Source organism: Malurus melanocephalus, unplaced genomic scaffold, assembly GCF_030028575.1.
Source record: "Malurus melanocephalus ecotype Western Australia unplaced genomic scaffold, MMel_1.1 scaffold_159, whole genome shotgun sequence".
Taxonomy (NCBI): Eukaryota; Metazoa; Chordata; class Aves; order Passeriformes; family Maluridae; genus Malurus; species Malurus melanocephalus.
Window position 1 is genome coordinate 1,532,973 of NW_026623391.1, and position 11,111 is coordinate 1,544,083.

An 11,111-nucleotide genomic window follows, 5' to 3' on the forward strand; every position below is an offset into this window, starting at 1 on the left:
TTCTTCTTCAGTGAAGAAATACTGCTATGATTTACTCATGTGAATTTATGAGGAAACTGAATTTTCTTAATATCAGTTGTACAATAAGATTCTCCCATACTTCCAAAGAGGACTTCTTCGTAGTGACCACCACCACCACTTGAGAATAAACTAATTAAAATACCTGGGACAGTCTTTGAGTAAGGGTACGTGCTTGCTCTAATATTTTTAGTTCACTTCTTTAAGAACAGGTCTGCATACACCCCAAATAACGTTTGGAGTTAGTCAGTGAACACAGACAAGTTTGGTAGCTCTAGGTCATGAAAGATGAAACCAGGGTTTTTGTTAAATCAATCAGCTGAACAGAAAAGGTGATGTCCAAGTTCAACCACTTCTGTATTCTCACCAAATAATTTTGAAGCAGAAGCTGGCAGCTACCAAAACAGGCTTCAGCAAGAATTATAGGTGTAATACAGGAAACAGTCACAAAAATATCTTTGTGTAATTCAGTTAAATAGCCAATGGAAAGACCTCATCCAGGCTCAATTAGATCTTCTAATTACAGTGGTAGCTTTATCTCTCATTATTAATGCCAGATGCCCCAAATACCAGAAATACGTACCTACAACATGAACAGAGAATTGTTGCAACTTTAAAGCTGAGAAGACAGGACCTCAGAGGCCACGCAACAACAAAAGTATAAATCCATCTTAAAAAGGAAATGAGGAATTGTGACTGTCTTGATGAAACGTTTCCAGGCATGTTTCTTGTCTCCTGTATGCAGYGAGGGAAGACAGCCATCCTCATTTGCCCTTTTGCACATCCAGTAGTAGGCTGTGGGGCCACCAGCCTAAAAGAATGATACCATGAGCCGAGCCATGAGCTCTCTCTGCCTCCTCTCTGCTGGAGGAAGACAGGAGACAGAATAGCAATGCTTCTGGCTGAGTCCTCTCAGGAGTACARAGCCTCTCTCAAGCAGTATGCCTGGGTTTAAGGAAAACAGCATGACTTGCTGAAATGCAGCAAAAGCCATGATTCCTGTGAGATGTGCCAGTAACTCACAGCAAGTGTCTTCTCAGCCCTGAGGATCTAAGCAAGAGGGTGAAATTGTTAAGGTTATAAAATAAGCTAGAGAGTAGCATATCTCCCTCTTAAAGACAGAAAGACAGTCTTCTTACMACATCAATTTGTATCCATGTTAGAAGTGTCTGGGTATCTTGTGCACTGCACCACAGTCATAAATGAAAAACGTTAGGCTGAAGAGTAGAAACAAACATTGCTTTTTTGTACTTAGTTTTCATTTATCTGTTCATATATTAGCAGTTTATTCTCCTCTTACAGCTTATGTTGCAGTGTCTGTGCATGTTTCTRAACCTTGAGCAACCTATAGCAAAGAAACTTCTCATCTAAACCAGTAAGAGAATGCACATTCAATTGATGCCTCTTCCCCCACTCCCTCTCCAAAACCAGGCAGTCTGCTTTATGGCATTATGTTGAACAGATATTACTAGAGAAATATGCAAGTCTTACAAATTTAAGAAATCCCATGTCACTAGAATACGGCCTCATTTAGAAATCAGTTTCTACCAAGCTGGTCGAGCAAACAGAGGGTTCAGCAAAGGGCTGAGGGTTGACAAGTCTCAAATTTGAGTACATCAGTTGTATATCATATATAGCCTAGAATGCATATYTTAAACACTCCCACTCTTAATTCATACAGCAATGCAGTAATACTTTATGATTTCTTGTCAGGGTTATGGGGGGAAAGAAACAAAAGGCATTTTTGGTCCAAAAAACTCTGTATGAGAGAGATTTCTGAGGAGTAAGAAGAGGGGCTTTTTAAAGCCAAAATAAACAAAATATCGCCTGACTTATTGCTCAAACTACCCCAGTGAGCTCCATCAAATATTTATGTACAACTACTATTTATTGCCTCTGCATTGTCCTCACACAGACACATTGTACTGGATTTGCTTCCAGCATCACCAGCTGAAGTTTAATTTCAATGTTGCACCAATGTTAAGAAAAATCACACCTAGATGCTTCACAGAAAGGCCACTTGGTCGGTACATACTTAGTCATACATCTCCTCCTGAGAAGCCATAATGGTTAATAACAATAATTTCTGTACATATTCTGTCTTTCCAACAGAGCTCACAAGTCTTATGCTGTGGCACCTTTCAAAACTTTCAGGTATCAGTTTCAGAAGCGTATGCTGAGAGATAACATAACTGAGGACCCCAGTTCCCTTACTTTCCCCTAAATTAAAGGTGAAAGGGAAGCTAGCTCACAAAAGCTGTGATTTCTGTGGGTCATATTTCTTAGCAGGTTCTCAATGAAAAGTGATCCAAACCTCATGCACCTATGCTGATATCCTGTGACCAACTTACATAGCTTTTCATTTCTGCAGCTCAATTACCAAGAATGTGCTCTACAACTGCTCCACAATATAACCACAGAATTGCAGAATCATTTAGATTGGAGAAGACCTTCAASAGCATTGAGTCCAACCTTTGACCMATCACCACSTTTTCAACTAGACCAGGGMACAGAGTACCACATCCAGTCGTTTCTTGAGCACCTCCAGGGCTGGTGACTCTACTACCTCCCTGAGAGCCTTTTCCAATKCTTTACAACCCTTTCCATGTTCTTTCTAATACACAACCTGAACCTCCCCTGACTCAGCCTGAGGCTGTGTCCTCTTGCCATGTTGTTGGTTTGTCTGGGAGAAGAGGCCAACCTCCATGCTCCTTGTGGGGTATTAACCACTACTTTCTTTTCCTCACTAGYTTCTGCTCATTCCCACCATTTCCACAGCACATGGTTCCCACTTAAGAGACTGCTCAGCCTGTATGTGTGACTTGGACAGCAGAATTACTCAACCTTTTTGTTCATGGGAACACACTCCAGCCATAGGAGCAGTGGCAGACTCCTTGTTGCCTGGATTWCTGCCTGGCTCCCACAAACAATAAGCATTTGCATACCCACACACCTACAGTCACTTTCTTCATGAAAAGACTTCTTATCAGCAGCTTGCTTGTAAACTTGCTTCCCACCTGGTGTTTCCTTGGAATTGGGACAGGCAGAGGAAAAAAAAACAAAAAAACAAGAAACCCCCAAGTTTCATAACAATCAGACTTTGATGCACTGTACTGCACCCTCCCATTTCCTTAGCAGTCAAAGCCAGCACTGCCAACAGACACAACTAACCAGAAGGCTGAGCAGCCTGAACACACTGAAACTTGCCACCAAAAAACCCACAGCAGCCTCACATGCTCAGATATATCATGCAATCAAGAAGTTTAAAAAAAAAAAGAGAAAAGTTTTTTTTATTACTATTTACTGCATAAAAGAGAATTTCTGCACCTGGTGTTCATCTAATAGCCCAGCATTTCTATAAGGTCTTGTAGGAGCAAAAAAAGAGGAAAAGAAAAAATTTCCACCAAGCCGAAGGCTTATCACTTCAGATATGCATCACTTCAAATCTCTCCACTGCAGGACTGCAAAAAAAAGTTTACACACACACAGGGTTCTCTTAAGTGAGGAGGAATGAAAAGYAAACCTCAAAATATACCCAGCTTCAGTACCATGGATGTTCTACATCTATAGTGGATTAAGAACATATCCTGGGCTAGTCCCAGGTGGTCATTTCATTGYAAGACTGTGCCACATAATTATTTTCAAAACACTGTTTCCATGTACAGCCCTTTTCTCAAAACACCAGTAAGACACCAGAGGCATAGAACAAGAGCACTATCAGACGTGATCTGAAAGTGAGAGTCTTGTCACGACTACCACTACAAAAACGGTGTTAATTCTCTGGTTTTCTGCAAGCATGTGGCCCCACGATCTGTATTTTTCTATTATTTACACGTGTTTTCTGGCTGGGAAACCTTTGTCCAACTTATTCTAACCGTACCCTTTCATTTTCAAGGATTTAGAACCATAAAAATACTGGACACACAAGTCTGTTCTGTAGCTGCAGCAATCCAGTGCTGGCAACAGAAAACGCACTCCAAACCCTTGTTCATTCACCTTGTAAAGGCCATCAGGAAAGTAAAATACGCAGCCCACATCCTAAAGTTTTCACGGCGACAGACAGTTGCTGACATGCATTCAACTAGATCGGCGTTAAAGAGGTTACATCTGCGCGAAGCAAGAGACACATGGAAAAAATCTGGAAAAAATCAGCGCGCTCCGCCACGGCCGCGGCGGGGGACGCTCTCGMTCGCGTTTCGCTCTTGGAGACGCGACTTGGCTCCTCTGACTCCGGGCTGAGGGAGAGGAAGCGACACCTCCAGAAGCCTTTCCCTTCAACATACACTCAGATACTTCGGGGGAAGCGTCCCCTCGCAGCCCAGCGCCGAAGCGGGGCGGGAGCCCGGGGCGCACCCCGAGGCGGCGGATCGCGACAGCCCCGCGGGACACGGACGCGGCCACTTACAGCTCAGGACCCCCACGTAAACAAGAAGGAGCAGGCGAAGGCGGCGGCTCGCCATCTTCTGGCGGCGGYGGCGGCGCGGGGCGGTGCCCGGTGGGCCGGGGGCTCAGCGCCCGCGGAGCTATTGCGGCAACCGAGGCGCAGCCACCCGTAGCCTGCCTCCTCCGAACCCGGAGCCGCCCCAAACTTTTAACGTGTCCGAGGAGGCGCCTCCCCGCTCGGAGCGCAGGAGCCGGGGCTGGACGCAGGGGTGTGCCCTGGCCACYCGCCCGCTCGTCCGAGAGCGGGGAGCCGCGGCGGCAGCGGCTCCGGGAGCATCCTTTCCACTCCCTTCTCCTCCACCACCCCCGCAATGCCCCCACGCATCCCGGGGGCTGTGTTGGGTTGTRTCCAGCAGCTCTTATCTTCGTTTTGTTATTTGTTTTATTTTTAAACTGTCTTCATAAGCTCAAGGACATTTGTTGCAACAGAATAAACTTTTCGTTAAGAATATCTGAAACTTCTCAAAAMAGAGCGTTGTCCCTGTTGGTGCGTTTCCCTCAGCAAACGCACTCAGGTGCAAGTAGGGATAGCGGGGTGAAATCACGGAACTAACATTTGGATATTCCGGCTAACAAAAAAGCGATGTGAGGGCGAGGCGCTGTTTTAAGCTGAAAGAAGTCACAGTGACTCCTTGTGTCTATCTGTACAGTTGGRCTGGACAGAACCCCACCTACAGCAGGAGGTGGGTCGCACGGTGACCTTCAAAATCTTTTCTATTATTATTTTATACCAGACAGGGAGATTTTTGGTTAAATATGCAGGAAGTGTAATGGCTCTTTAAATTTATGAATCAAGGAAAATTACTCATCATGACAGTTAATAGTGCATCTGAGTAGTTTCCAGTCATATCTTAAAAATACATTACCACTGATGTAAAGGAGTTCTATTACAAGAAAAGTATCACAAGTTTGATGTTTTTTTGGTAATCAGAACAGCAATGTCGGCTGTATTTTGTTAGAGGGCAGCAAAATGAGGAAAGATCATTTATAAATAAATAACAGCTGTTTTAATGGAGAGCAAAGAAATAGGATGCCATGATGCTCTTCATGCCAAAATCTTCTTAGTTTGTTTTTCATGAAAAATGTATACAGAATACAAATAATATTTCTTAAAAATATCTTCATATATATATATATGTGTATATATATATATATATATATATGTCCAGTATATATTACTAGTATGGTGACATGCAATAAATAAAATCAAAACTATCCCACTGAAAACAGTGTGTCCCATTACATCATAGCCTTAGGCATGTACAAAGGTTCATTGATTTCAGTAGGACTGCTTTAGTATTTAAAGTCAGATAGTGACAGAAATGTTGTCTTGATATAACATTTAAATACATGACAAGMGCCTGGTGGAAAAGGTAGAGACATGGGGAATGTTAAGAAATGGCAGTATGAAATTCAATTAAAGGACAGGTGATCGGATGTTATTAATACTGATGGTTGATGAAAAACTCAGCATGCCCCAGCCTTGTATGCTGAGAGCCCAGAGCCCCCCGTGTGCTGGGCTCASCCACAGCCCCGTGGGCAGCAGGGCAGGGAGGGGATTCTGCCCCTCTGCCCCGCTCTGCTCAGACCCCACCTGCAGTGCTGCATCCAGCCCTGGGCTCCCAGCACAGCAAGGACATGGAGCTGCTGCAGCCAGCCCAGAGGAGGCACCCAGRGGATCAGAGGGATGGARCAGCTCTGCTGGGAGGAAAGGCTGAGAGAACGGGGGMTGTTCAACCTGGAAAAGAGAAAGTTGCATKGAGASCTCWCAGCAGCTTTCCAGTATCTGAAGAGAGGCAGAAGAGGGACTCTTCACCAGAAAATGTAGTGACAGGACAAGGAGTAATGGGTTCAACCTGAAAGATGAGAAATTTAGGTTACACATATGGAAGAAATTCTTTGCAGTGAGCGTGATGGCATGGGTTGCCCAGAGCAGCTGTGGCTGCTTCATCGCTGGAAGTTCAAGGCCAGGTTGGATGGGGCTCTGAGCAGCCTGGTCTAGTGAAAGGTGTCCTTGCCCATGGCAGGGGGTGGAATGAAATGGACTTTAAGGTGCCTTCCAACCTAAAGTGTTCTGTGATTCTGTGATTCATTAACACAGCTCTTATACCATAGTAAATCCATTTAAATGCAAAGGTTTTATACAAGCAGGAGGTCAGAATAAAGTTCTTTTTTTTCTGTTCACTCTTTCATTTCTCTTGCATGGGAAACAAATTCCTAGTGCACATGATTGTTTTCCCCACRTTTCTCTGACTTTTTCTAATACGGTTCATATTTTCTTTCCATTTCCTTCTTTTATTTCCGCAATGACCTGATAATGGTTTCTCCACTTGCTTTATACAACTGCAGGAAACCAGCCATTAAATGTCAGTGTTCTGAATGGACATATAGAATTATTGGAAAGCTGGTTGTAATGCATATAGTTCATTGAATACACACACTTTTTCTCTATGTACTTTGCTGAATAATGGTATTCTTAAAAGTTCTGTTAAGGACTTTATTAGAAGAGCACAAGACTGCTATCCATATTTTTAATCTTCTAAAGTTAAATGTAGTGGAAGTATTTTCATTAAATAGCACATAGAGCCCAACATGGAAGATTTTATTTGAGATTCTCAGTTTAACTGTTATTCTTGTAGAACTTTCCATAGACCTTTTTAGAATMGTAAAAATAGTCTATAATTAACATCTGCAYAAAAAATGCCAGTCAAGAATAGCTATCTTATTTTGTGATAGCTGTTCTGGTCAAGTTCTTTGTATAGAAAAGCCTTGAATAATTGAGTGAAATTGCAACATGATTTCAAGATTTGGATGTTTTGTGACAATTTCAGGACTTAAATATAAACAAAACAATAAGACAAAAGACATAAGACAATAAAACAAAAGATTACTGTCATTTTATTACACAGTATTTTAGATAAATCTATATTCTTACATTGCAATGGAATTCTTCCTCCTTTTAATGAAACTATTGCAAATGTGAAGTGTTGATGATAATCTGTTCTGATAATAAGAGTCTATCTCTTTTATTATGGCACCATCACTGTCAAAGAGTTTTGAGTTTTGTTCTCTTCACCTAACAGAAAAAAACTGTTTTAAAAAATAATTTGTAAGAATTCTGTGAAACACTATAAGCCTCTGACTCTTCATYTGGAAAACATTTTATCTTTCCTATCTATAGGGTGAAAAAAATGAATAAAGAGAAATYAAGCTATATTGAGAAAATCCTCCTTTTGGTGATTTCTCCACTCAAAATATGTTTTATTTTGCAGGGGGGAGCAAAATCTCTCTTGATTTATTCTTCAATTTGCATGCTGATTTCTAGAACAGCTTTGATGGAAAATAACAAAAAAAAATCAGTGTAACAAAATTAGAACTGCTAAATTTGGTTGCAAAGGTGTTGCAATGTAGATACTCAAACAGCTATCACAGATAGATTAGCAAGGAAGGTGACTGATTTCTCAAAAACATGCACAGAATAGGGGCAAAAGCAGTGCAGTACATGAAGAGAACTGGCTGTTTAATTAGCACCTTGAAGAGTAAGATGTTAGTTTCTTTGTAMTCCCTTCTCTGTTATGGTTTACACAAGCCAAACTACAAAATAATTATGGGAGCGATAATGAATGCTCATCCTTGCAATGCCATTAAAATAACTTAAAAAAAAGTTTAATGGAAGATAGTGTTTCCCTAGTATGTCACATTCAGGCATATCTCAGTTTACTCATTGAATTTAAGTAGATTAARTAATGCACCCCTAATTCCATGTAAGAAAGCACATATTTTTTATGCCGTTGATAAGCAGGTAGTATGAATRTGTGATGACCTGGGAGTGGCCATTCTCTTGTTTGCAGAGTGAAACACCAGTGAAGGCATAAAAGCATAAAAGATCTGTGCCACTTTTCCTTTCTTTTACTGTGCTTTTCTGCCATGATTGCTCTTTAAATGTTTTAGTGTCTCTTGGKTCATCTATAATAGCAGATAACCCAGCACTGTAGTGTGCCTGATAATGATAGAAGTAGGAGGGGGCAAGGTGTAGAATATGTTGCCACAAGGGAGAAAATGAAAAACACAGGAAAAAAGCATTCCTGTGCATAAGCATGCCTATATCATTCTCTATATGGACAGTTGAGGGCCTACTGTTATTGGAATTGGCATGGTTCAGACTTCGATCAGGAAGACACCTTTGAATATTTTTTCCGTATTTGAAGAAGAAGAAACAGGGTTTTTTTGTATTTTTTAAAAAAAGAAATGTTATGTTTGAGATTTGGTGCCATAGCCTGTGCATTAAATCTCTGTCCATATCTTTTTTCTAAGCACATTAAATTGTTGTTACATTTTTGCTCTAGTAGGTGCTGAATACAGGAGCACATAGCTGTAAAGTGACCACTCTGATGTGATTCTAGGCACAGCTATGGGACAAGTTGATGGAAAACTATTTTGCAAAACTGCTAAAACAAATTCCATTTAATTTAGTTTAATCACCAATATGCCTATATTTATAATCCCTGTCACAAATATTTTTTTCTAAAACCCATTGATTGATGTGCTACGTATTTTTGTGCTGCTTTGACTGCCATTGAATCTATCTWGCCCTTTAGTGTAAAGAATGATCAGCAGCCATGTGTAAGTGTGTGAACAGGCTGATATTTCCAATTTAGGAGACACCTTTTTCTTTTGCAATTTTTGTTATTATAATTTTAGTTTATTCAGTTGTTTACAATGTCCTGGGGTACTGCTTTTATGGCTGTCCACTCCCCTGGTTACAGAAGCCCTTGTCTCCTTTGGATYCTGTGGCATTTTGTTATTTTTTATAGCTGCTTCAGGTTAATTGTTTTAACTCCCATCTGGGGAAAAAAATGTTTTATCTGACAGATTATCTGCTTGTTTTGTACTTTGAAACTGAAAGCTGGGAGCAAGTATAATTTTGAGAAAAGCAGCAAAAAAAAAAAAATATCAGATTTTTTTTTCCCAAGCTGTCATTGATAGTTGTTTAAAGATAAAGCATGCCATGGATTAGTTTCCTGGCTGCAATGCAATGGAGTAGAGTGCTGTGATAGAACACTATATCTCTATTAGATTGTTAAAATATTTAATATCTAATGCATCTGCCAAACTTGAACCAAGAAGGACACAAAAATGTGAGGGTAGAACAAGATAAGAGTAATACAAAGTACATGTTCTCAGTAGCTTTTTTTTTTTTGTGAAATCCCCCACACCCCACCTCCATTTTCTAGAATGTCTTGTATGATTTTATCTTTGACTTGCAAAGTACAGAATCAATGCCTWTTTCTTCTTTTTTTCAACTGAACTTGCAAGATTACTGCCACTGAGTAGGCAGCTCAGTAKCAATCAAAGATACATTTTTAAAACAGATCCATCACATAGGATGGCATTGTAGGACACAATTCAACCTAAGCAACAGTGGACAATGCATGAGCCACAATACTACTGGTGGTGAATTCAGAATTATTTTGCCACAGTGTTAACAATGCTTTACTGTTCACGGGGTAAAAAATGCCTGGATGGCAGAACCCAGAGAGTTTGGGTGAATGGTGTTAAATCCAGTTGGCAACAGGTCACAAGTGGTGTCCTCAGGGCTCAGTATTGGGGACAATCATGTTTCATACCTTTATAATGATCTGGATGAGAGGATCGCGTGCATCCCCAGTCAGTTGCAGATAACACCAAGTTGGATGGGAATGTCGATCTGCTGGAGGGTAGGAAGGCTCTACAGAGGGATCAGGACAGGCTAGATCAATGGGCTGAGGCCAGTGGTCTGAGGTTCAACAAGGCCAAGGGTCCTGCCCTTATGTCATGATAACCCCCGGCAGTGCTACAGGCTGGGGCAGAGTGGCTGGAAAACTGGAAAAAGACCTGGGGATGCTGGTTACAGCAGCTTAACATGAGTCAGCCCAGGTGGCCAAGAAGGCAAATGGCACATGGCTTGTGTCAAAAATAGTGTGGTCAGCAGGACCAGGGCGGTGACCATCTCCTGCACTCAGCACTGGTGTGAAAAGCAATTTTAATCTTGGTTTGCCTCAACACTGGTTGTCAGAGGCAGGTGGGGGAAGGGGTGCACATGTGCAGCTTGTGGAAGGCAACCAGGAAATGGGTGAAGCCTTGTCTCTGGGGGGATTTTTCCTGGCAACACCTCACATGGCACACGCAGTCAGCTGGAGACACTGCACCCCCAGAGACACTTCTCCAATCAGATGGTGGAAGGTCTTCACCAATGGAGAGTGTAAGAAGGTTGGTGTCGGTTTAGAATGCTGGCCGAAAGCCAGGCACCCACAACATCTGCTCACTTGCTCTCCCCCTCCACCACTGGGGAGAGAAGAGTGAAGGGAAAAAAAAAAAAAACAAAAGGGCTCATGAGTTGAGATAGGAGCAGGGAGGAAATGCTTGATGGACAAACAGGCTCTACTTAAGTTATGAAGTGAATTTATTACTAACAAAGTCAGAGGAGGAGAATGAGTAATAAAATAAAATCCCTAAAAACATCGATCTTCTCCCCACTCCCTCCCCCCTTCCCACCGACTACAAAGCAGTGGGGGGTGAACAGGGTGTGGGGTCAGTTCAGGGTATGGGGTTGGTCAGTTCAGGGTGTGGGGTTGGTCAGTTCAGGGTGTGGGGTTGGTCAGTTCAGGGTG

At 41.9% G+C, this 11,111-nt stretch overlaps 1 protein-coding gene across 2 annotated transcripts in view; it reads right to left on the reverse strand.

Annotated features, from left to right (window-relative positions):
• Positions 1–4,615, reverse strand: part of JAM2 (junctional adhesion molecule 2) — a 42,537-nt gene extending 37,922 nt beyond the window's left edge. The window contains 1 exon segment of one of the 2 annotated variants that reach the window (XM_057371852.1): positions 4,424–4,615. In XM_057371852.1, the coding sequence (XP_057227835.1) occupies positions 4,424–4,478 (55 nt within the window). In that variant the 5' untranslated portion in view covers positions 4,479–4,615. 2 annotated transcript variants of the gene reach the window in all.
• Between the last annotated feature and the right edge of the window lie 6,496 nt (positions 4,616–11,111).